Source organism: Fringilla coelebs (assembly GCF_963513975.1).
Source record: "Fringilla coelebs genome assembly, chromosome: 5".
NCBI lineage: Eukaryota > Metazoa > Chordata > Aves > Passeriformes > Fringillidae > Fringilla > Fringilla coelebs.
In genome coordinates, this window is record NC_140033.1 from 65,064,917 (window position 1) to 65,091,849 (window position 26,933).

Sequence of the window (26,933 nt, forward strand, 5' to 3'; positions counted from 1 at the left end):
TTTTAATGTTATAGTTACTAGAAGAAAGATGTCCCTGGTCTCTGTTCTCTCCTCTTGGCCCACGGTTTGATTTGGGAGATTGAGCTTCCACCTCTCTGACCAACAGTGCTTCTTGAAGCCACTCCCTTAGGTATTCCAGAGGAGTGGAGTTAGAGCTGCTCCCTGGCAGCTTTGAGGTGTTCTTCACGACAGCTGTGAAAGCAATGAGAGAGATAATTGTTGCATAACTGACAGCTGCAGAGAGGCAAAAGCAGTGTCATCACATCTGTCAGGGCACTACAGATAACTGTGGAACTGAGATTTCAACTTTTTAAAAAGTGGTAAATAGAGTTCTTCCTCCGCCAATGTGCATGACTTGCTTTCTTCCTGAAATAGCTCTCCAGTCAGCATGCAATTGCTGTTTTGTTTTGGCTTTAAACCCTGATCATGCAGGCAGTGCATAAAGCTCTTGCTTGAATAGAAATCTTATAAAGGATATTTATGAAAAACCTACTGAATGTTACAGACTTCTGTGTTTAGGGTCAGATAGTGAAGAAATGAAAATGCCTTTTTGGTAATGGGTATTTTCAAACCATGCTTTCCTAGAGTTCAGAAGAGAGTTTGTTTGAATCCGTTATTGTTGTTGTAATATTGTTACTGTTTTAGCTGATTTTAATCCATTATTTCTGTTTTCATAAACAGATCCTTGCTTTTTTGTGCTTTTTTTTAAGATCCATTTGCCTGTTGTTTAGAAGAGATTAATGTTCAAAACTTTGCTAAGTGGTGGTGTGTTTGAAACTTTGCTAAACTTTGGTGCTGTGTGCACATATTTTTCTACCAGAAGTCAGAGAAGGGGATAAAGAATAGGTTTTTACTCCTGAAGCACTCCAGTTGGAGACCACATGTGGCATTTCCAGGTGGAGCTTTGTTTTTACATTCAGGTGAAGGATCTCTTCACCTGGAGACTGTACAATACTATGACAGTAAGACTTGGAATTTTCTTTTTTTTTTTATAATCATGGTCTATTTTTTTCTTCCAAGCTTGAATCAACCATTTTCTAGTCATGTTTCTTCATTGTATGATTCTTCATAAATCAGTGTGCCCTGGTGTGCAATTTTCCTCTTTCATATTTTCATAGAATAATCTAAAATTAGTGTGATCTAAGGTGTTCCAAAATCCTCTATTAATTTTACAGTTCTTTCAATTGCATCTCTGTGATACAGTTTAGTTATCATCAGATTGCTTTAGCTTTTACTTAAAACTGAAAAAATAGGACTTAAAAAGTTTGATGGCAATTTTTACTGTCTTGGAGGTAAGGTAAAGTAGCATTTTTGACGAGATATAGGGAAATTCTGAAGATATAGGGAAGGTATGTGCAGGTAAAGGACTTCTTGTATCCTTCAGCATGAGTTATATGAAGGTATTCAGGTGGAAAGCTTTGTTTTTGTTTCACAGCAATACTGGTTAGAGGGGCATGAACTGTTTTCATGTTTCCTTTTTCCCTAGAGAGTTGCTTCAATCTGCATTCCTGGAGTTCTAGGTAAGGAATTTGGCTATAAGCAATAGAATATGTAGAAGGGTTTTGTTTTTGTTTTGTTTTTAAAGATTGGGCATACAGGAACATTTCAAGTTCTGTCTTTGGGAGCTGGAGAAATCTGATTCCTTTGGACATTTGTAATTCATCTTATGATGATGTCGCATTTCAAAAATGCCAGCTTCAAAAATATCTGCTGCAGTGCATGTACTATGGGACTTACTTTTTAGTTTAAACCAACTAGAGTGAAGTTATTTTTTCTTCCCTCTGAGGGAGTGGGCTAGGGTGGGAAAACAGGGAGAAACTGGTCTCAGTTTCTGATTTGTCACCATTCATCTCTTCTGGCAGCAAGTCTGCAGACTTAAATACTTTATTCTTTTTCCTTAAGGAATGTTAAATATTTGGTTTGCTTTGCTGGTGCCATCTTCCAAAGTTCCTTGTACTGTAGGGAGGGGTCCATGTCACTGTTGTGTGGTGCCAGAAATGAAGTTGGAACTAAAGCTTTGTTGCGCACTCCTGCTTCTGGCTGAGCTGGTGGCTCTGCTGGGTTTGGAAGCCTGCTCAGCTCCTTCTCGAGCTCTTCTGCTGGGGAGTCCTCATGCTTCAGCCCCCCCCTCACCTGAGAGCTTTGGGCAGAATTTGGTTGATAAGGAATTCCCTCAGATGGACTTGTACCAGTAAGAGGTGTAAGTTGCTTAGTAAGATGTGGAGGGGGATGCAGCTGCCCTGCAGGCTTCAGGGACGGACAGTTGGTATTCCCCACTTAAAACTGAGCCCTGAAGTTTTAAATGCTGTGGCTCAGCCAGGGTGACTGTTGGTGTGTGCACATGAGGTTTGGGATGAGCCAGCAGCCAGTGATTCCACTTCTTCTGTGCCAAGCACTTTGTAGTGCTGACTCTTCCTAAGTGTAATTGCTGTTCAGTGAACGAAGTACATGCTCTCCTAATAACCTTTAGTTTTTCAGCTCACACATCAGGTGTGGCTTCAGAGTATGTACCACTTGCAGAGCTACAGAATGCACAGTGCTCCAAACAAAGAGGCTGTGCCATTCTTTTGTGGTAATTGTCCAAGGCTTGAAAGGGGGAAGCTTTGGATCTTTGACAGATTATACGTAAATACTGGGTATTGACACCCTAAATATTAATCAGCCTTTTCCAATTTATGTATTTACCAGGCAAGCTGACATAGAGAGCCTTCATTAAACTCTCTAGATATCCTTGTAGTTTATAAATATTTATGTCAGGACATTCACAATGTGAAAGTCTTGCTATTTGCTCCACATGGACAAACTTACTCAGAACACAGTGCTTACATTTGCAAGTAGAAATGATCTTGTTGTCATTTCTGCTTTTTGATATACTCTCTCGTGAAATGGTTATGAAAATAGGGTGGGGGTTTTGTCTCATTATTATCTTGCTACAGACCTTTTGATTTCCATGTAGTTGGAACAGTTCCCCACCAATTTTGAAATGGAGTCAAACATACCAGTCTATGAATAGAATGGGAATACTGTTAATACCTTTGTCTGTAATACCTTATTCTTAATATACTTCTAAGAAACTTACCAGTCAAAGTTTAGGTTAAAAGAGGCAATGCTTTAGTTAGGAAAACTTTGTTTCCTTTGCAAAATGTAATATAAACTACTTGGAGATAGAAGCATGTTAGTTTAAAAGCTGAAATGCTTTTTGAGCTTCAGTATTTATAAGGAGAGAACAATAAGGAAATGTTTTCAGTATAAACAGACATGGAAAATGGCAACATTCATGCAGATTTTTTTAGTATCTTGTTACAGGATCACATTACCTAAATAGAATTACTCCCTTGTGATATAACCAATGCAGCAGTATGGGATTATAGTGTTAATTCTGTTTATGAGGGCCATGTGTGAGTTCTTGATGTCCAATTTGAAAAGTAATCATATTTGAGACAGAAAATTTTAATCAGCTAGCTATATAATTTTGCATAATCAAAAATGGTTTGTTTTCTTCTCTATGATACCCTTATATTTTTCCCATTATTCCTCCCCTCTCTGCCCAGTTAGTTCCCAGAGGAAAAATACAGTTTGTGTGTAGTGTGCTGGGGTTTTTTAACCATTTGTGCCTCTAGACTTCCTTAATAACAAAGATTCTCCTCTGTCCATTGTCAGAGTTCAGTCTTATAGAAAGTAGCTGATATGTTTGTTGGAATTCTGGAAGTTAAGGATATGTGGAAAGTAACAAAAATTTAAGGTGTTATAGAATTTAAACTTTGTTCCCTTAGTTGTTCTGTCAAAGCAGGGAATAAAACTCCTACTTATACTCATAGTATTAGTGTTAATTAAAATATTAACACTTTGGAAATCCAAGAATCCTCTTGTCTATGCACAGATTAATAGAGAAAGAATATTAAGAATAATAGAGGAGTAGGAATTTGTAGACCTTGTATCTTACAGGGTCTGCAAATACCTTATAAGATACAAGGTCTACAAATTATAAGACCTTGAGTCTTATTATGTCCATTTAGAAAATGCAATGATGTTCTTATAACTCAAAAACTTAACTGAAGCTCAGCAGTTACCCTTTTACCCTGTAGGTAATGGTAAAGTGAGTAATGTAATTCCAAGTTGGATGGTTTTATGTTTATGGGAATTTCCAGAAATGAGTTCCATTCAATTTGAAAAAGACAAGGTTGTTCACCTTTTCCAAGGGATCCTGCATATATATCTGTGTGTGTGTTGTTGTTGTTGGGTGGTTTGTTTGGTTTTATTTCCTATGTGTCACTACATCTAATGAAAGCCTGTTGAACATTTGACATTAGTAGTGCTGGGATATTAAAAGTATGAGAGTTAAAAGTATGCTACAACAGTCTTTTCACAAAATAAAAATTAAAAGTCCAATAATTCTCAAAATTACTGAGGTATGTGCACATCTTTCCTTACCCATTAAAAACAGTCCATAACTATTCATTTGAACTGGGGTCTTTGTGCTAAATTCTATGTTCCTGCTTTACAGCAACCTCCTGGTAGTGCTTAAAAAAATCTAAACTAACAAAAAACCTCAGCATCAAAACAGACTAAATAAGCTGTTTTGTTTGATTTGGTTTTTACCTGGTGAGACAAACTGACACACTTCAGGAAATATTTTTTGAGTATCTTCTAGACTAGTGTGCAACCTTGGATAAATAGTTGGAGAAGTCATCTGAGAGTAGTTCATTGCCTGTGAGCTTCTCCTCAGTGTGGAGAAAGGCCTTGTTTGTTGGAGGTGTGCTGCTGTTGAGGGTGTGAATTCTTTGATCCAGGTGGAACTAAGAGCAGTTGGGGTAAGACCCCATGGCTTGGGCTGTTCCCACGTGCTTGGGTTACACTCCAGCAAAGGAGGTGAGTGAGCTGGTGGGAGTGACAGAGTGACACTTCCAGGCCATTCCTGATGGCATGTGCACCCTCAAACGTGAGCTGTTTTGGCTGGAACACATCATGGGCTGCAGTTGCTGCAGAGTAGCAACAAACCTTGGGGCGTTCCCACCTTGGCTTGCCAGGGTGTACAAAGTGTGTCTTGTGGCCTTTAGCCTCCCTGGAATTTGGGAGATAGGCTCCAGCTATCCCAGCAGCACAGTGCTGTGTCTTGGTGCTGTCCTTCAGTGGAGGGACTCAGCTTCAACAGCTTCCTGAGCAATATGGTCAAGGCTTTTGGCTTGTTTGTCACTGTTAGAAGCACTGTAGGAAAAGGTGATGCCAGAAGGTGTGAAGGGAAGTGTTTTGTTTCAGTGTGATCCAGTTCTCTTCCCTGTTTTCACAGTGCTTAGCTTAGATTGCAGAATACCATCCCTGCTGAGATGTGGGACTCTCATTGGTGGAGCCCAGCAAGGCTTTTCTGCAGGAGCAGAGGTGCTTGCTAACTCACATTTTCATTAAACAGATCGTGTCGATTTAAACATGGGTGTTGCCGGTAGAACTGGAGAACTATTGCCAATGTGTGTGGAACTGGTATGACTTCATCTGCAGAGCTGTGTGTTATTCTGACAACTGTTTGAGAGGCTGGAAAAGTGTTGAAGGAAGATTATGAGGACACCTGAGAAAATGAGCTGTATAATGTTGAAGTTATGCAGACATTAATGTGGATCACGGAAGTACTTGATTGCACATCCCTAAGGAGCCTTCCTGCTTTCCATAGCCTGCAGTTTGCCTCGGAAAATGCTAGGTCACCTTTATTTTGCTGCTGCTCTGTAAGCAGAAGGGTTATGGAAGAAGGTGGTAGTGTGTGGTGTTACATTTTAGTAGTTTCATGGCAATGCAGCTGCAAGATGGTGCATCAACTCTCTGCTCATCCTGTTGTCAGCCAGGTAGATTCAGAATATAAAGTTAGAAAAATGTCAGAGCTAAAGTGCTGTGTTCCACCCTGGTGAGAGTGCAATCAAAAGAACTTCAGAACAGGGAAGTCCATGTTACAGAAAGGCAGACAAAAGATCTGTGTGAGTGTGTTACCTAGCACTGAGAAGAGCCAAGCTCTGGTAATCCTGCTGTATGGCTTTGTTGCCAGTGGGATGATTTGGCAAGTGATACCTGCTATTCAGACGGTTTTCTGCCTGTCATAGGCATGGTGTATTGCTTTTGCTATAATCTGGCAGGTCTATTGGCTTTTTATGCCTGGACCTGGTATTTCTATTTTTTCCTGAAGTCCTTTTTATTTTCTTCTTTTTTTTTTTCCTCCTCACATTCTCATGTCTCCATCCTTCTATCTTTAGTAAGGTAGTATTTCCCCTGCATTTAGCAGGCTAAAGGACTTACTGCCTCTGTACCAGCTAGTCTTGCAGGATGTCTTGGTCTGTAAGGCTAGTATCTGGCCAACAGCCTGAAAACAGTGAAGTTTAGTGAAGAATTCAAATGCTGTTGTTGCCTAGCTTGGTGTCTTCTTTGCTGTTGCACTGATATGGCTACTCATCTCCTTCACTGACCTGTTGCTCCTGTGACTTTTGAGTTACTATCTGAACAGCCCTTGCATAGCTTTAACCTGAGGAATATATTTAAGGTTAGCTGAAAAGAGGAGAAAAGTCCCTTTCTGACAAGTTTGGGCTGTCTCATGCTTGTTTACTAAATTCCTGGTTGCCTGCTGTGTCCTGCAAGTATATTTGTGAGAATAAAGAGTTTCACAGAGAAGAGTGTTCTCTGTTCACAGTGAAAGAGGAATGGTGGGCACTAGTAAGTCAGTTAATTATTTTTATTTTTAAAAATGTATGGAATTGTGTCTTGTGTGGAAAAAATGGGAAAGTGCTGTGATGGAGAACTGGGTGCAAAATCCTGGCCTGTTGCTTGCTGTGCTTTAAAACTCTTAGGTATTTCCTGGTGATTTTATTGTTTGCTTGAAAATATAAACCATCTCTGTGTAAGTTTCTTGAGGCTGACTCCCTGCTATTTGGAAAAAATTATGTTAATTTTCAAATTGTCTTTCTTCTTATTTGATACAAGTCTCCCAGGCTTTATTCCCAATGCTACCTCAATCTTTTCATTCTTGCTTGTCCAAACTGAGCAGCAAAACTCAAATGTTTGCAGAAGATCAATATACAAAATTTCTTGGAAGCATGAGCAGTGATGAAGAAATTTGAAAACCAGGGAGTGAAGGGACAGTCCTCACAACTGACTGCTCCAGAGTCCTTGTGCCAGTTCAGAAACCTTTCCTTATATTCTTGCGTTGGCTCTCTGTGGGACATCTTTGGGATGATTATTGTATTGCATAAAAGGAGTTTTGTGAATTGAATGGTTTTAGGGAGGTTGCAATCGATGTTCTTTGCTGGTTATCTATGTCCATTTCTCTGCTTTTCCTTCTCTTGTGAGCTGAATGTGAGTGCATTGTCGTTCTGTCAAGGCATTTGGAGTCCTTGCTTACTGTGCCTCATCCAGATTAGCATGTATTTGTACATCTCATCACTGTCTCCTCTTCTCTCCAGTCCTCTCATTTGCTGTCCTCATAGCAGTGTGCTCGGCAGTGCCAATTCATTTTAAACATTCAGAGTTCTTCAGCGAGACTTTTAAAAAATGAGGACTAATCCCTTCCCAACTCAGCGACATCTTCTTTCAGTGTGACAGTCCAGGGCGTTTCTTCCCATTACTTCAACATGGATATTTCTTTCCACAATGTCAGCAGCTGCTCAGTGGTATCCACACTGTGATTCTGTGGCACGTTGCCACAACTTATCAGTGGCCACCTCTGCTCTGAGTCCTGTTCCTTAACTGGAGGTTCATGAGGAACTGGTTCAGCTAATTAGTCAAAGCTGATGCAGTCCTTCCTTTCCCTGCTGTGCTACTGCTTATATTGATTTGATTTTTGGTCTGAACTGATTCTGGATGATGGCTGGCTAAAAATGGCTTTTTGGCAGGTGGTGGGGAGAGCTCAGTAGCCTTTTGCTGGTTTAGCTCCCTGCATTGTCTCACCTGCATTGTGGCACGGGACAAGTGCTTGAGCCAACCCAAAAGAGGGGTCGGGAACTGACAGCTGGAAGTGGAGCTGGGGAGAAAGGAGATGGCTGCAGTCACATCTTGAGCAGATACAGCAGGCTGCCAGTGGAGGGGGGAGAGCTGCTCCCCCTTCCAGCTCCCTGCTGCTCGCCTTATGTAAGCTTTGGAGTTTGCTGAACCACTTCTTGAGTTGATTCAACTTGCTAACCCAGTCAGACCTTTTGCTGACGTAGTGATTTGAATCAGCTTGGGAGGGGGCCCTTAACTGAGGGAGGGGGTAGAACAGTATTGCTGGGGTTTGGGACTGAGAAAAAAGGATTTGGGGGAAATGAGTGTGTGCTAATTGTTTTAGCCAGGCTAAATTCCATGTCATGAAGGAGAATGAGCATGTTGAAGGTAACACTGCTCTCACCTCATGGCACCCAGAGCTGTCCTGGATCACTGAAGGTAGAAATGGGCATTTGTGAAAAAGGCCACTGGACTGCTTAAAGAAAAGCATGACAAATTCTGACAGTTTAAAATTGCCACTGAAACCCCAAAAAGATTAAAAATCCTTTTTAGCTGGTAAAGTGCTCATTTTTATCTTGGTTTGTCACTTTGCATTCTCTGGGCAGCAGCATTTTTATATCTGTAACAAATGCCCATAAATCAGATGTACAAAGCAAAACTTGAATAAACAAGTGCAAGGGAAAGCAGACTTGAGTGTCCTGGGGATTAGCAACTTTCAGTAAGAGAGACAGGAGCTGCAGCCAAGAGAAATACGTGGTGTAAGAACTGGAGATTGGCAGTGGGAAGAAGGATGCTGGTAGAATTCTAGTTGTAAAAGTAAGGCAAAAAAGATAATGTCTGGACTTTAATACTGCATGTGGTAAACTTAGGAAAGGTCTTACTTGAACACTGGAGTTAAGAAACAGTTACAGGCTCAGGGACCACTACTGGCAGAAGTTTCTTACCATGTAAATTATTTTTGTTGCAGTTGAAATGTGTTGAACTTGAGTTTTTGTCATTTATGTGTTCTTTAAGGAAACATTTTTCTTGCTGGTGGATATAAAAAAAATCCCTTAGTTTATACCTAAGCATAACTCTTACTCTTGTGAGTAAGAGTACCCAAAGTATTGGGTACTTTATTTAGAAGAATTACCTGCATGTAGACCTCTCAGGTCATAGAGGACATAGTAATATTCATTAGTATTTCCATTCTTGATTTCCAGGATAGGTGTTTTTATCTTCCAAGCATATGTGCTTCTCTTCAATGTACTGTAATGTGTTGTAGTTATTTTGTTATTATGTCTATAGAAAGAGAAATGAAAACATGTGAAGAGTTCAGCTTCTTAAAATAAAATCTGAATTGTATCTTTTTGCCCCATTATAACTTTACTGCTAAATAGTCGCCCAGCTTTGAAAGGGGATGCTCCTGGACTTCTTCCCAGGTTATTAGCACCGGTCATAACTTCATTATTCAAGAAAGCCATCTCTTCAGTGTCCTGTGCTTTCGAAGCTGGGCAGGGTGGGATCTTCTGGCACAATTTTGCTCTTGGCACTGCTGCCTGGGTGAAGTAAATGCAGAGATGATACTTGGTCCTAATGCTGCCAACTTCAGTAACTGGATTTTATAGTCCATTGAAGCCTTCGTGTGTTCTGGGAAGGGCTGGAGGCAGTGGGGAACAAACCTGGTTTTTATTATTTTGGTGTTGCAGACTTCATTCCTGAATGTCGCAACAAATTGGAAAGCTTTACATGCTCATCTGCCAGCCCTTTGGAATGTGTTACAAGTTGAGGCTTTGTATCAAACTGCATGAAGCTACACATCCTAAATGTAGCTGTGTTTCTCCTGAGTTGTCATTCAGCTGAGCTGTCTGATTGATGCAGAGGTGTTTGTCTGCAGTCCCTGCTCAGCCAGTCTGAGCTCCAGCAGGGAGTGAGTAACCTCTGCGCACGGCTGTGTGAGGCTCAGCAGTGCCTTCAGGCCTGGCTGATTACCTGGCGTTCCAGTTCAGTGCATGCTGTGTGCATGGGTGCTCTGTGTTGCACATAATAATGAAGTTTGTACTCACTGGTGTGTGGATTTACTTTTCTCCAAACGCTGGGCATGCTGTCTTACCAGAGAAAGCTGTGCCAGCTGGCTGCACAATCCTGTGTGCACTGGATGACACTGAGCTGGCTGTTAACTAGATTTTTCAGGTTACAGTTGTAGACAGGCTTTAAAAAGTAAAGGTTTTTATTGTATTACAATTTTTTACACCTTGCAGTTTATTGTATTACAATTTTTTACACCTTGGAGTTTATTGAATACTTTTTTCCTGGAACATGTGGTCATCATAAGCAATCTGCCCTTCAAGAAAATGTATTGTAATTAATTTTAAATCTTAGGGGGTTGGAAATTATGCAAGGAAGGATGGAGATAGCAAAGTAAGGTAATAATAAGTTCTTAACGTAAAGGTTCTCCATCTAATTTTAAAAAGTCTACCCCTTCTCCATGGGAAAATAATTTCTAAACTTGCATGTTTTTTTCCACAATAAAAAATTGCTTTCTGGAGAAGGGAATACAAATGCAAATTTGGTATTATTAAAACCAACAAAGTTTCACCCCTCCCTTGTTCTATCGAAAGTTCAGCATAAATCAAGTTATATTCAGTGTTTCTAAATTTAGGATGACAGTCTAAGCAATTCAGTTTTCTTAAAAACCAAAAAAACTCCCACCACCCCAAAACTTATATAGAACTCATTTAATTGCAGGAAGATGAAGGAACATTCTTAGTTCTTTCAGCTTCTCCCAATTCACATGAGACAGGGTCTTGGTGAAATTGTTTTGTGATAAGATGATGAGAGGAGTAGTCCAATCCTGGAAACCAGCTTTTGAATTTACTGAAGTCTGTGAATATTTCCAGTTTCAGTGTGAGTTTGGCATACAGGGAACTGTTCCTCTTCTGGCAGTGTGGCCCTTGACATTACTGAGCCATGCATGTCATTGCCTTGGTAAATTTTGACCTTTTGGTTAGGATATCCATCCTGCTGCAGATTTGAAGTGCCCACCTATGCTGAAGAATAAATCTGCAAGATCCCTGTGAAATTTGTGAGGTGACAGGTAGAGGAGCATTTGTAGATCTAAATGCCTCTGTAGAGCTCTGGTGCTACGGTTTCTGTGTAAATGCAGGGAAAGGCAGAAATGTTTTCTGGTAGTGGGTTTTAAAGGGTGTCATTGTCTGCCTTATACAAATGTAGTGTTTTTCTGAACCTTTTGTTGAAGTAGGAATGAGGCTGGAATTTTCATAATGCTATATATAGCTTGTGGTTAAGGACAATTAAGCAGGCATATTACATTTAAGAAGCTGTCTTTTTTCATGGTTACTGTTTTACATTACTCATCTTAGGTGTTATGAAAAATATACAGACTGTGCAAACTGACGGGGTGAGCAAATAAATCATATAAAATGAAGGCTTTGTTTTAGAGGACTAAGCAGGAATGGTAGAGCTGAGTTTGAAAGAACTGTGTTGTCTATTTCTGTAGAATTATGTTTCTCCCTACCTGCTCTCATACTACCTTCAACACTCTAAACCAACATTTGCTTCATGCTGTGCAATGAATTTTGTATTTTTATGTACTATATATAAAATGTCTGAGATAAATCATTTCAGGCAGTATTGACATGCAGGTAGCTCTGATAGCTTGACATGAATTATGCTTCTATATAGGTGGGGTGTATATTACTAAATTCTATGAAGTAATCCCTGCTCAGGTGAGCCAGTACTGAGTGCTTAGAAAACTGCTTTACTCTCGTCTTTCTGATCCTTCTCTAAAGAGCAGTGTCATTTAGGCACTTCTCTCCTCCATTTTCTTTGTTCTCTCCCTTCTTCTTTAATGTTATTTTAATAATGCACAACCCAGAATAGGGAGCTGCCCATTACGAAGACCTGTAACCAAGTTGAAAAGGTTTGAGCCGGTGCTTTTTAGTCAAACTTCAAAACGGCTCTCCAGTATTTCTTAATTTTCTAAAGATACCCTTAAATCTGTAGCTACTGATGACCTGACACACCATCACAGTGCAAACCATGCTGGATACGAGCGATGCTAACGCCCTGTCTGTGTGTCCCCCCGTTTCTGTCCTGTGTGCAGCTGCCCCGCTGCTGCTGTACGCGAACCGCCGGGACCTGCGGCTGGTGGACGCCGCCCACGGCAAGGAGAACGCCACGGTGATCGTGGGGGGCCTGGAGGACGCGGCCGCCGTGGACTTCGTGTTCCTCAAGGGCTTGATTTACTGGAGTGATGTCAGCGAGGAAGCCATCAAAAGGACAGAGTTCAACAGATCCGGGAGCGTGCAAAACGTGGTCGTTTCTGGACTTCTGTCGCCCGACGGGCTGGCCTGTGACTGGCTGGGGGAGAAGCTGTACTGGACAGATTCGGAAACAAATCGGATTGAGGTTTCTAACTTAGATGGATCACTGAGGAAAGTTTTGTTTTGGCAAGAATTGGATCAACCGAGAGCAATTGCCTTAGATCCTGCAAGAGGGTAAGTCTTTTTTAAAATAGTTATGAATACCAAAATTTGTACTATTTCTTGTTTATAGGAGCGTGCCTTTTGTTGATGGAGTGACAGAGCTATGCTTTGTCTCCTCAAAAAGGAAAGAAGCCCAGAATTTTACTCCTCAATTAGGTGAAAAGCCACCTCATAGGCCTAGGGGACTTCACCTCAAACTTGAGGATAGCTAATTGGACAGAAGCCAAAAAGTCCTGCTTGGGCAATTTACTAAAAAAAGAAGTGAACAAAGAAACGAATCGCTTTTGTAAGGTGTTTTACCAGGAGCAAGAACCTCTGTCACCTGGCTCAGGTTTTCTCTGTTATTTTGATTTTTATTAAACCTTTTTGTTTTCAACACTTGCAACAAAAGCCATCCTGCTGATTTTTATGCCTCCAAGGGTAGCTGAGCTATCTTGGGTGTGTTACAGACCTTTGAGAGCTTATGAGACCTGGCTCGAAGAGGCTACTATATAACACTTGTTTGTTGAATGATTTCAAATGCTGTTGTCAAAGTTTCTATTGGTGTGGTTTGCAGACTTGTGAAGTTCCATTCATATTTGGTTTGTGAACAATCAGAAATCATCAGACTTTAGAAAACAGTACTAGAAACTTAGTTTGACTGTAGTGCAGAAGATTAGCAGAAATGGAGAAGTTCTAACCTAAAACTTAATAAAATCTGCTTTCCTTAAAAAGCTGTGTCAGCTGCCTGTGAACAGACTTGTGCCTCTCAGAAGTGTCAGGAAATGAAATTTTTTGGAGCTTTATTCATTGTTGATACTCATGCTTTATTGAAGCATCTGAAGAAATGGGAGAAGTCAACATACTGTATTAATAACTACTTGAGATGTGTTTTGAAGCTTAATCAGAAAATTTACAAAAAAGGCTCCTTTCCCTACCATTGGGGGAACTCCTGTTTTAAAAATCCTGTGTTTTTGTCTCAGCTCCTTCTAGAACTGATGTTACATTCTCAGCTCCCATTTGAGTCCCTGGATGTGGCTCTTTTTGCTCTGTTCTTGGGACAAATCAGTGTTTGCCAACAGTGAAAAATTCAGTGGAGTTTTGGTGATGTTATGTGAATGGCTGGCTTGAGGTTACACCAAAGGCAGTCATCTGTGACAAGGTGTTTGGGAGAGCCAAAGTGGAATACTAATGGAATATCCTTGATGTGTGTAACCTTTTGAAAATATTTTTTACCTGTAGTATAGAACGAGTTTTTACTGTATTTTTTTTCCTTGAACAAGCAAGTTAATCTGTTGTACTGCCATTTTACATATGTTTTTCAGCCAACTACTTTTTGGGGGTGACAAATTAGTGCCTGGTTTCTTTGGAAAGACGAGGGTTGTGTTTTACTGCTTGCCATTTCTTTGCACTATAATTTTTGTTTGGTTTTTTCCCTCCAAAAGAAGACAATCTCTGCAAAACACAGCTTCTTTCCTGAACTTCCTAGAAACACTATATCTTGAGTATTTTCTTCAACAGTTCCAACAGTTCTTTGACAGTTTATAAACAGAGGATATGTTTATTTTCCTGTACCTAAATTTCAAGCTTTGGAAATAACAAAAGTATGGATGTATGCTTTTTCCATACTTGTAATTTGGAGGCAATGATAGTGTTAGATATATTTTATTAGATTCTAAAACCTTTTAAGGGTGTAAGGAAAGTGTAATGTTTATGTCTTTTCTACCCACCATCCTGAAAGTGAGAGAAAAAGGAAGGAAGCACACATTTAAAGTGGCTTTGATTTGGCTTGTAACCAGAGAGAATGAGATTCTTGTTGGTTAGGAGTAAAGCTCTGTTGTGGAGCCAGTTGGTCTTTTTTAGAGCAGTGCTTGTATTTTCTGAATGTGCAGAGTAGTATGCTCAGCAATCCCAACTCAATGTTTGCATACTCTTTACTCTTTCTTAATACTTTACACCAAGAGGAAAATACAAGAAGACAAATTAAATAGGTCAGAAGTAAAGCAAACCTGTAACTTTTTCCATACTGATGATCTGTTAAAGCAGTGGGAGTAAACACTCCTAAAAATATGCTGAAATTTAAATCAAAACAAGCAAAATAAAAAGCAAGCAGCAAATCACCTTCCCCAACTCAAACAAAACCCCTCTGACCAAAGCAAAAAAATTCCTACAAGAGCTGTAATTTAAGGACAAAATAGTTTTTCTTCCAATTTTTGAAGGTCACTTTCTAAGTTATGTGAAGGGTATGTTTTAAGAAGGTAATACAGCAGTAAATCCAGTTTCTGGTTTACCATATTGCAGGTGCAAAAATTGCAGTTCTCACATGCAGTTTTATAGCAGAAAACCTTTCAGCTTTTAATAAATTTGGTTACATTTCAAAAGAGCCTCCAAAGCTTGAAATGTAGGTGGAAGGGTGACGTGAGCACAGAGATGTAAATTGAAAAAGAAAAATAATTCCCCAAACTGTCCATGTATGGATGCTTCTTTTACAAGTATTTACATTTTTTTTAGTCCTGTAGTTGTCTTTTAGTTTCAAGATGTTGCCTGGCAAATAGTAGTAGGAGTAAGCCATACAAAATTCTTAGAGCAGTTAAAAAATATGAAACCTGGAAAAGCAAACCCCCTCATGTTTTCCTGCTGTCTAATCCATCTCCTATTATGCTCAGACGATGTTTCAGATACAATTTTCTAAACTTGCAATTCATGAAAAGAAATAATTTAGCAGCAAAAGTTACACAAAGGTCATCTTTACCAATTAGTTCAGTTTTCATCAAAGTTAAATTGTGAAAAATAGTTTATCTAATATAGCATGCATCAAGTGTTTCATGAAAAAGCTGAAGGCTGATATAAGTCCCAAACTATCAGTCTTTTCTGGGGTTGGATGTATATTTATTAAATGTATCTATCTTGCTGAAAACATGAGAATGCCTACTTGAAAATGAAATGTTAACAGTATAAGCTAGCAGAGATACACAGTGATGAATAATGCATTTTCTTGGAAGTGTCCCACATAGTGAAATTTAGTAGAATTTAAGTGTTTCACCAGTGCTCTGGTGTTTCTCACGACTGCTGCTGTAGGATACTCCAGGGTTGTGAAGGTCACTGCTTGGTGCTGTGATGCTTTGGAGGAGTGTCGTTGGGCTCTTTCAGAGCACATTACAGAAACAGTTGAGGCATTAAAGAGTAAGTGGTTTGGGCAGCCTTTACTTCACTGCCAAAACCGTCAGGTGATTGTGTCTGAGGTTCTATGTGTAACTGAGATACTGGAGTTCAAGTTAGACTTGGTTCCCATGTCTGTTATCAGTAATAAGAAATGCAGTGGATTAACTAATGGAAAATATTTCTTATTTGGTAACTGAGGCACAGCAGCCTTTTTTTTACTTTGTGTAGGAAGGCATTAAAATCTGAAAATCTATATACTTCTCACTGGCCATCTACTATATACATTCTGGGGTTTGAGCTCCTCATTACTCATGTTCATACACTACAACTTCCTTGTTTCACCTGTCTTGATACTCAATAAAATACTCTGTGTGTAACAGGAGAGAGGAGGGCTCAAGATGAAGGTGAGGGGAACGGTGTGTTAGTTTAACCTTCTTTTGAAGTGAGCTGGCAGGTTCCAGCAAGGCTCCTTGGTCCTGTCCATCCTTTCTGGAACTCTTTTTCCTGACTGGTGTTAAACACAAGACCCTTTTTAATAAGATCTGCAGCTGGGGATAACACTGACACTTTAGTGGTGACTTTTTCCAGGAGGAGACCAGGTGTTAGATCACCAAGTGCAGGAGAGCACTGTATTTAAGAGCAGCTCACGTGAAAGTTGAGCAAATAGAAAAGAGATTTTTCTGCTTCAGCACTCAAAATGAAAAATAAAAAGACATATCCAGATTCTTGAGCAAGTACTGCTTTAAAGTGCAGTATTGTATATTTGTACTGCTGTTTTCTTGTTGTCTTGGGTTTTTTTGTTGTTGGAGGGTTGGTATGTTTGGTTATTTTTACTTTTTAATTTGAGCAGCCCTTTTGTCCTTATGGTGATGACTTTATTATCATAGTTTCAATTCCCCAAAAATTGTCCTGTAGACAATCTACTTTCTTCATTAAGAGCACTATCAGAATGAGCTGGCTTTTCTCACTGCTACATGTATTGTTCACCACAAAGGGAATTTTAAGTGTCTCCTAGAAGTGGTGACTAATTGCTTGCTTTTCAGTACATGTTTTAAATCAAGTGACTCTATAGAGTTACCTTAATTGTTAAGGTCTTGTAAAACTTTTGGGTTGTAAAGGGTTTTGGTTAATGAATGGAATTAGAGTACAAAGAGCTACAACACTTTTTATGGCAGCTGAAGTTGATTTCTGGATGAAGTACTTTGAATGTTGGGGAAGATCTTCAGGTTTAATGGGTACCCCTCCCCCAGCAGACTTGCATTTTTTTTCATGCAAAATTTTGCAGGGAACACGTACTTTTTTTTTGGACCTACTTCTTTTGGTTTTTTGAAAGTTGAAAACTGGTGTCTGAGCATGTCAAGCACAAAAGCAAGTGTAGTACAGGGCTTACATCTTAGCATTGCAACAAAAGATTTGGGGGAAGTGGTAGTACTTTTGCTAAGTGGTAGATGTTATACAACAGAATAAGAAAATGGAAATGGACGGTTCTATTAACAGTTACAGTACCTTTGATTTGGGGAAAAACATTTTAAAAATGAAAAAAAGTCAGAATTTCTCAGTAAATTCACTTGTACAGTATATTTTTGTTTTCAAGCAAGTTAACATTACATAAAATGACACTTTGGATGTAAATTCCCAAAATAATGCAAATAACTGAAGGCTTTGCTTCATACCTTCTCTTGCTTGATGCCACCTCTCCCTTGAGTAGATTATTTCAGACGGGAAATGATTCTGCTGCTCCTCTGCTGACAATAATGTGTCACAAGTGACAGATCACTGCACTCAGCTGATTGTTTGCTGTATAGCCTGGCCTGTGTACCAAGGAGGTAATTTTGAGGTTTTACAGGTGACATGTAGGTAGGTGATATAAAATCTGCAGACTCCTATGATTATGGCACAGAGATTTATAAGGTGTATTTCATCTTTCTTCACCTAAGGAGGCTCTGTTGATCAGATGATGTTGATGATTGCAAATACATCACTAAATTGGGGTAATAGCTGGGATATTAAACAAACCACAAGGTACTTTTTCATTACTTTAAGATTGCAACAGTATTGCAAAGGTTGTCCTGATGAAACTGCTCCAGGAGTGGCCTGCCTTGCCGCTTGGGGCTGCATATAGCTCTGGGAAGATCTAAAATGCAGCTCTGCTGTCACTTGGAGGTGGGTGATCCTTGCACTGCTGGTTGACCTTAATCTCCAGGCATGGCCTTTCAAAGCAGAGGAGGTTGCCTAGGCCAGGATTATACTGCCAAGAGCCTGGCACATCATCTGGAATGTCCTTGCCATCTCCTGCCCCAGAACTACTACAGCTTTGCTTCTCAAGTACAAGCTGTTTGGAACTGTTTGGTCCTGTGAAGGTCTTTGTGGCTACTGGGAACAAGAGCAGACATTATTCATTTACTGTAATAGCCTTGAATTTTAACTCTAGGGGGTTGTTTGTTTTTCTTTAGGGTTTTTTTTTGCTTAGTTTTAATCTCATTGACTGGCAAAACTTTGCAAAGTTGATTTGAGATTGGTCATGTATGGTCCATGCTAGTTTCTAGTCCTGTGCTGGGATATTTCCATGTTGGATAGATGCAGAGATTGTAAAGGTGTCATTTTATTGCACAGCTCAAAATGTTAATTTCTTCCTCATCGTCTTTTTTCTCCTCATGCGAAGGAGGAGGTGAAGGAAGGTAACCAGAAACCCACATACTTAAAACAGTGAGGACTTGGAGAGGTGACCTCTCTTGTAAATCTTGCTGTGCTGGTTTTAGATGTTACTGCCACTGTCTGCCTGTCCTCACCCTGCTGCCAGAGGTTGCCAAGAACTCAGAGGAACATGCTTGCTAAAATATTTTCTTTATTTTGCAGTTGTTTTGCCTAGTTTTTTCTTTGTGGGAGGAGATGGGAGAGATTTGGCTTGCTAAAAATCAAACCAGAGCGCCCAGAATTGATTAGTGCAGGACAAACATTTTTCTTCTAGACTTGTATAACAAAGTTGTAGATGCTTTTAGCTGTAGGCAAGTTTGAAAGCAGTCTTACATCCCTACCTCCTTCATTCAGTTCTTGGGCTAGAAAACAAGACTGTGGAGGGGATCAGTTGAGATCTGTGGTTTCCAGCTCCTGCAAACCTTTCTGTGAATTTCAGTAGCATCTTGCAGCACTGTAGAGTTTGTCAGAACACTTCAGTTCTTTGGCTTATTTTTTTGACTTTGTCTTCAGATTCAGACTTGTTTGGGACATGTAAATATGATATGTAAAATGATGGTCTATTGGCAATTTAAGGTAACTTTCAAGAGTATGATTTGTCCTGTCCTTTAACAGGTCAGTGCTGTAGTGATAATGGCGACAAGAATTAGTTAACTTCATACAACTTGCTATAAAATATTCATGTATCAAAGTATACTTCAGATTTGCATGCAGTGTTTATTAAATAAGTTAGAATGAAGTATTTAAAGTGAGGTAGTAATTTCTGCTCTGCATGAATAACGTCTGGTGATGAGTCTTTGGGCAGGCTTCTGTATCTGCATTTTCAGTCCCTGCAATTATAATTCAGCATCCAAGTCTAGACTATGAAGACCTGTTGTATTTAAAAAAAGAAAAATTATGATTTTAAGCTTCTGTTATGCATTATGTTAATTAAAAATATTTTTCACACACTTCTAAAAATGAAAATAGTTCTAAGATAACTTGTAATAACTTAACAGGAACTCAAAGGGACCATATTAATTTACAGCAGAGAGTTATAATCTGGTAAGTTGTTCGTTCTATGTTCTTGCTTGAGATGTCCAAAGTAGCATTGCTTGTGAAGGAAGTGGAGAGGCTTTAAAGCAAAGTCCCTGCAGTTTCTGGGGAAGGGGCCACAGTACAAAAAAAAGTAAAGAAAACCCAAACAAACCAAAAACTCTACAAATAATCCTTCCCTCCCCCAAATGTAACTGAGGCAAGTTGGCAGTGTTTGTCAGGAAATCACAACTTCAGAATCCATGACAGCTGTTAAGACTCATTGCCAGGAGCTTGTGATTGCTCACTGCAACCACTGTAGCTGACTGAGCTTAATAATCACAAGGAATTACTTTTATAATTCACCTTGGAAAAAGGTTTTGTTTGAAATCTCTACTGTCTCAAAGCAGGATATTACAGAGCGGATTTTTTCAGAAATTATGATGAGTCTTGCAGACAGCATGTCTTAAGGCAGATCTGTACCAGAAGACAAAATTAGCCTTTAGTGATTACAGCTCATTGCAGTGAGGTTTAAACTTTTTTTTTTTCTGCATCCTGCAACCATCTTCATGCCTTTCTTGGTGAGCTGCAGTACTGCAAACACACTTTCTGCCATAAAATGAATTATATTCGTAGTTCTTGCTGTGCTGTGTCAGCCCATACACCTGTAGAGCTGACCAGGAGCATTTGTAGCTGTGCAGAGCCAGCCTGAGTCTCACAGCTGGTCAGAAGAGCGTGGTGGTGTCTGGCCTTTTCATGGGGTGCACCGATGGAAGAAATTTGACATTTCCTTCATTTGAAATCAAAGCAGGGCCGGTTGGTTGTGGATTGGGTGTGTCCTCCATCCATGTTTTGGGGGAGTTACTGAAATGTGTTCATTTTAGAGTGTAAAGATTGGTCCAAACTTTAGAACAAAGGTTTTGGTCTGTGTTGTAGAAAGTGGAGCAGAAAGTTGCCTTTGTTCCTCTGGAGGACATTGATAACTGGATTTATGTTTTTTGACCAAAAAAAGATTGATTTATGGCTCGTTTCTTGAAGAAAGCTGATAAATTCTTTTGCTAGCATGATTTGAAACAGACTGATAATATTCTTTAAGTCAACTATGGATTACATTTCTTTAAAATCAGAGCACTCAGCTGTATGAAATTTTGGCATGATTAACAAAGAAAATAGTCTGTAGAAGAACCATCTTTATTTGGCTGCATTCCTGGAAAAAAAATAAGACTGTCCCTGTGGAGAATGAATGTGTTCCAGTTCTGACATCTCTGTAAAGTGGTCCGATAAAATGTTACAGGATAATACATTGTATGGAGGACGTTTAGCAAATGTAGCTTTTACAGTGCAGCCAGTGAGAAAGGAGGACAAAGCAGGGATAAATGCTGAGGTGGCCTAATAAAATACCTAAATAAGCATTTTGAGAACTTGTGCAGTGACCCTGGGACAGGGGCAGATTAGAGCTGGTTCACATTACAGGATGTCAGGGCTGTTAGTTGAGCCTGTATCTGAACCAGTACTATTTTGCTATTTTAGGATCTGTGTATATATGCCCTGAAAATCAGCTTGAGCAAAGCAAAAGTTACTGCTTTGGATTTCTGCTTGACACTTGGAGAAAGAAATTGCTGCTTTTAACTCTTTGCTGTGCAGCTATTGCCTCAATTGTGAGTTTCTCGTTAGTCTGTTTTTTTGGTAGTGGATTCTCCCTTCTGGGTTGTTTTTAAAGCATCTGGCCCAGTTGTGGGTGTTCTGTAATGAGAGAAAGTAATAGAAAAAACCTGAGCCTTGTCAGTGGGAGCAGAGTCACTTCAGATCAGCCAGTGATGCTTTTCCATGGTATTGCTCTAGATTTTAGGCTGTGTAATTTAAATGCATATGTGTGGGTGAGAATGTATATGTAATATGTGTTTGTGGTGTCTGTGTCTAGTTAATTGTATCTCATACTTGAAACAGTCTAATTGTTTAGTAGCTTAATACCTAAAGTCCAAACAAACTGACAGAACATCACCTTCCCACCCCCCCAAAAAACCCCAACCAAAAAACCAAACACAAACAGCAAACCATAAGCGTCCATAAATATTAAACCCTTTTTTTGCCCTTGAACTGATGAGCAGAAATATAAAGAATAGTAACACATTTTCTGGACCTTAATGGTTTAATTAGAATCCTCCTAATACCACTCTCCTAAAAAAAAAAAAAAAAAAAGTCAGCACTCTGGGCCTCTCTCTTCCACCCTCCTCCCCCGCCTCCTTTCTTTCCCCAGGGTTGTTTAACACATACTTTACATTTTCATTTCTCATTTTCATTTCTCATGGGAACCATGTAGTTTCTCACTTTTACATCTTAATTTCATGTTTCAGCATAAAGTATTACTTGTATTAAGTTTTCTCTGTCACTTCAAGCAAGAAGTAGTAAAGATAGGAAATTATGCAGCTAAGAGCACTGTTAAGTCTAGGAGCTTTTTTCTAAATAAATCTGTGTTAAGTGTGAAACTTGCTTTTCTTATTCAAAGGATAAGTAAGATCTCTGCTCTAGCCCATTGTTAAAAAGTTCCTTAAAATTCGAGATAATGGTCTTGCTTGTGTGATTGTGTAAGCTTGTGTGATTCTTTTGCTGGGTATTCTAGCAAAGCATATAAATGTCTTTAATTCTCGAGTAGAAGCAGATTCTTTTACTATAAACAAGATGTTTGTCATAGAATAAAACTGTGCTTTATATAATGATCTAACCTCGAGGTTAAATTCTGACAAACTCACTCTTGTACCAAAAGATGCTATTTTGATATTTCTATGATTTTTTAGCATGCATTTTTCTTGTATAGGCTAAAAAAAAATTGTTTCTGTGAAGTACATATTTAGATCTGGTTATAAGCCTGGCTAGCCTGGCATAAAAATTAAGTGGGGGAGGGAAATGACTCAAGAGGGATGTATGGTTTATAAAGTAGTGGAACTCTAAGTACATCTTGGAAGAACTTTTAGATACATGAACCAAAACCTGCCTATTTCTTATTGTAAACACTTGAAATGCGATGGAGCTTGAGCAGTTGTTAACAGTGCAGAGCTGTCTGGTTTTATTGTCCTTTCTTATGTTGCTAAACTGGTGCTTCACCTGATCATGAGATGTCACACAAACGCTCTATTAGCTGTACAAAAAGTACAGGTTGTGCTGTAATTTTACTGTGCCTTCCTGATTAAACAATTTGTTGTTTTATTGCAATAGGATGGCATGCTGTTTTAATCAGTATTTTATAATGTGCTTACTGTGGCCAGCAGTGGTAGCTGGAGATCCTGGCTGAGCATTTCTGTTGCCCTCTCTCTCCACACGTGTAAAGGCAGTTCCTTGGCTGAGCAGGAACATTGCTGGATGTAGTGTCCAAGCCAGCCCTCAGTGCTGAGCTGGCAGCTGTAGGATGGCTTGGCCAACTAGTCAGCACTGTAACCAGAGATTTGTTTTAGTAAAGCTCTGATTGCTCCTCATAACCACTAAAAGCTTTAGCATTAAATAAATTGCATAGTCCTAATCAACATTTTATAACTACAAACCAAATTTGGATTTAAATGATGGATACTATGAAAGCATGAAAGTACAATGTGTTCTTGAGGTTTGACAGAAATGTGTTACTTAACTTGAGAAGAATTGTCTCCTTGCATAAAAGAATGTTCTTCTATTCAAAGAAATGAGACTTGGAAAACTGAATCCTTAATATAAATGTATTTGTTTTAATATAATTAAAAATGGTGATCTTTCATCAGCTTGTGTACCCCAGAGCATTTTGCCCACTATTTAAGCAGACAAAGGGCAGCCTTATTGATAGCCATGAAAAGTAAACAGGTTCTCCTTGCTTCCAGTCACAAGTTTCCCTGTCTGGGGTAGATTCTCATTAAACTGTGGCCCTATTGTTGCAACTCCTGTCTTCTGTGTATCCCTTTTCAGAATAAAATGGCTGCTGTCACACACAGATAATTAGGTTATGAAAATTAAAAAAGGAGATTCCAGAATATGGAGGATTTCTATGCAACAGCAGTTTCAAATGTCCAGCAGGACACACCTGAAATAGAGCCAGTGTCTGGAAGAAAGGCTGGTAATTTTTGTGTTTTGGGACTTTATGGTCATCCATAAAGAGACAGTCTTGATGTTTTCTCCAGTATGAATAGGATTCCAGATGCCAAAGGGCCATCTGTGCAACAGGGTGGGAGGTTTTAAATTTTTGGGCTCTGGCTCCTGTTAAAGTTTTTTGTCACTCTTTTGTTTGCAAAGAGTGACCTCTGCAAACAATTGCTAAATATTTTTTCTGTAGAGTTCACCAGTATAATGCTAGCAGTACATACACCAAATGATCTATGAATAAGAAGTGCCTGAAATATCTTACAGAAGCCAACCCATTAAAAACAGAATGTAGTTGTAGAACAGCTTGGTTTGGGTATAGGTATTTCAGAGTGCACAAAGCCTTTGGACTTTTATCTGGAAGCCTTCACAAGCATGCTTCCTTGCTGCTTGTTTTACCTCACACTTTGTGGTCCTGGAGCTAAGGGATTGGAACAGCTATCACACTTTGTGGTCTTGGAGCTAAGGGATTGGAACAGCTATCAGGATGTTTGGAGAAGATGGAGGAGAGAGAAACTCCTTAAGATGCTCTAAAAGTAAGTTCATGAAGATCAGAAGTAAAATTTGTCTTATTGGAAAATGCTGTCTGGCAGCTCTTTATAGACTAGCAGAAGTCCTATATTTAAGGTAAGAAAAGACAAAACAAATACAGTGACAGTAAATAATTAAACAGGCTTGATGAGAACACTCCTGAAATCAAGTGGAAAATCATCTATGGGAATTACTTGATGCTTAAACCTTGCCTTGAGTACTGCCTGTCTAATCTTAAACTCATGAGTGACTTGGCATCATTCTTCTATTGCTGATTTTCCGGACTAAATTTGATTGGGGCTTGTTGTTCCTAAATTTACAACTACCTGCTTAACTAGGGAAAAGAAAATGTTTTGTAGCAGTGAAAGAATCTGCAGAGCCAGGTTATCTGTGAACTAAATTTATGTAGTAAATATTCTAAAAGAAAAAATTCTGCTAGTGGAAAAGCATGCAGTATTTTGAAAATAGGGTTACTCAGTGAAGTTTCTGCATAAAACACACCTAGTTAGAAGCAAATATGTGGATTTTGAGGTGAAAGAAGATAAGTCTTTTTTAGAATACATATTTATCAAGATCATCTAATTGTGCCATTCTTCTTTCCTTCTCTCCCCTCCATTTGCCTCCACCATGTACACCATCCACTTTTCTGACTTTCAAAATGTGCCTTGCCATCGGCTTTTGGAGGTAATGTATGTAATGTAAGCATTAGGGATATCCTTTGGGTTGGTGACTTATAAGTGCTTTTCTTTCTCAAGTTCTGCTTTCCAAACTATATTTAAGATGCTCCTTAGAATCTGTCCTGTGACTTGTCTGGGTTTTCAGGCTGCCTCGTTGTGGTAGACCATGCAGTCTGGACAGATAAAGTCACAGTATTAATCATTATTTTGCCATAGCAGTGTTGACCATGCTATTTAGGTAGAGAGCTCTGGGTTTGTACAAAAGGTTTGTGGCATCTCAGTGTCCAGACTTGAAGGATTGTTTTCTTAGTGCAGGACCCTAGATACCATATAAAACTTCCTTTCAGGGACTGCTGAATATGAACTTCAAGGGTTTTGCCCTTGAGATGGTAAGGGATATAATTAAGCTATTAAGCTTAATTTATGTATTTTTTCTGACCAAAATCATATTTAAAACAGTGTGATGACTGCTCTCCCCTATTATGTATTAAATTGGTTAATGAAGTAGAGTTTAGCTGGGAATTTGAAAAATGCCCAGGCTATGTAATGAGAAACAAGTATGTAATTAATTTTATGCTTGAAATTTTTAAAAACTCATTTTAACAGAAGGAATGGCTAGTTTTTGCACATGTATCTTTGTGGCAAATGTATGGTTCTTGTGAACTATGAAACTTGCCATTTTCATTATATTCTCTTGCTTGTAGGTAGGTTTCCTTTTGTGTGAGCATGGTCAAAAAGTTCACATGAATGTAAGACAAAGCTTGTCAAACATATATTGAGTGAATGCTTGACTAATGTTTTTATGATGGAAAAGTTCTGGGTCCTTTTTTACAAAACAATAAGAAAAATCTATGGGAACAATTAGCCTTTTTATGTCTGACTTTGAAGATATTACATGACTTGTTTCTTCATTTCAGCCTGTCCCTCTGGAGTTACAAAGTCACTGGCATCTATTTTCTCAGTACTGTTGAGAGCTGTGTACTAATCTTCACAGAGATACTTTGGTGTTTTCTTTGTGTCGCTAACTCTGAAGTTTTAAGGAAAAAAATAAAACAGTTTAATGCTCCAAAATCATAATGGGATATGATTGATATTGATTTATTGATTGATATATCTAGAAAGTCAACAAAAATTCCTAGGCAAACTGTGTACGTAAAGCTTTTGACTTTAAATAGTTTTATTTCACCTAGAATTACCCTGTCTTGCATAACTGAAGACAACACCATTTTAATGTAATTGTGTTTCCATGCCTGATGAGAAATCATGTAAGTTAAGAAAGTGGTAATTTAGGGCCTGGTGTAGTCTCCACCTAGGCATTTGTAGACTGACTTTTGCAATTCACATGCCCTGTTATATAGTTAATTTGATTACAACACCTCATTCAGTGTTTGAGCAGTAGGAACTGTTTGACAGGAATGGCCATGCCCAGTTTTATTTCAGTGTCTTATTTTTCCTTGACTTTTTTTGTGGATATATGTGTTACCCTCTTTAGGATTCAAGGTGCTTTAAGTTGTTTTCAAATATTGAAATTCTCTGTAGTCAGCTGGTGAGACAGTAGTGGGCATGGACAGTGTTCTGGTTTGGGGCAGTTGCCCTTCAGTGAGGGTATGACTGTGGTTTAGTAGTGGAGGAGTTGAATTGGTCCTTTCAGAATTCAATTTTTTTTTAGTCCTGGTCTATTTTTCACAAGTTTCACTGAATTTAAGTTTGTGTCTGTCACCATGGTAAGAAGTGGCGGAAAGTATGAAAGTGGAGTGGGAAGATAGGAGGTTTTACATTAAATAAAAATAACTAGTAGTGAAGACAGTGTGACCTGATAAAGGTGTTTATCACAAACACATATGAACACCAAGCTCTGTTTTTCTTCCTTTCTACCACTTCTTTTCAACATAAGTGTTTTACTACTCTTCCTCTTGTGAGAAGTAGGGTTGCTTTCACATATCATAAGAGGAAGCAAACTTTTTTTTTTTTTGCTAATCACTTTCTAAGAGTTCCCTCTCCTCTTTCATCCTTTTAGTCTGCATTGTAATGTTTTGTCTGTGTCACTCTTGAGGTGTTCCAGAGTGCATTGGATGAATTTGTTTGGAGAAGCAGTTCTTTTATTTATCTCTTTGGAAGCACAAAAATGGGCAAAACATGTCAGCAAAAGTAAGCTGAATGATCCCACAGACAAACTTTTGTTGCTGCCAGAAGAAAAGTACCATTTGATTGAATTGGCATTTTGATGTGTATTTTCAGTAATAAAATCTGTGACCATTGCCAAGGTGACTGTGAGTGAGGTAAATGTACTCTACTGGGAGTGCTGTTCACAGAGACTTAGGCACTTTTTTTAATGTGTAGG

General features: G+C 39.0%; 1 protein-coding gene across 5 annotated transcripts in view; it reads left to right on the forward strand.

Annotated features, from left to right (window-relative positions):
- LRP6 (LDL receptor related protein 6) overlaps nucleotides 1-26,933 on the forward strand; it is a 118,444-nt gene that overhangs the window by 2,584 nt on the left and 88,927 nt on the right. For all 5 annotated transcript variants that reach the window (XM_084206214.1, XM_084206215.1, XM_084206217.1 and 2 more), the window contains exon 2: nucleotides 12,056-12,449. In XM_084206214.1, coding sequence (XP_084062340.1) covers nucleotides 12,056-12,449 — 394 coding nt within the window. The remainder of the gene's footprint in view (nucleotides 1-12,055; nucleotides 12,450-26,933) is intronic.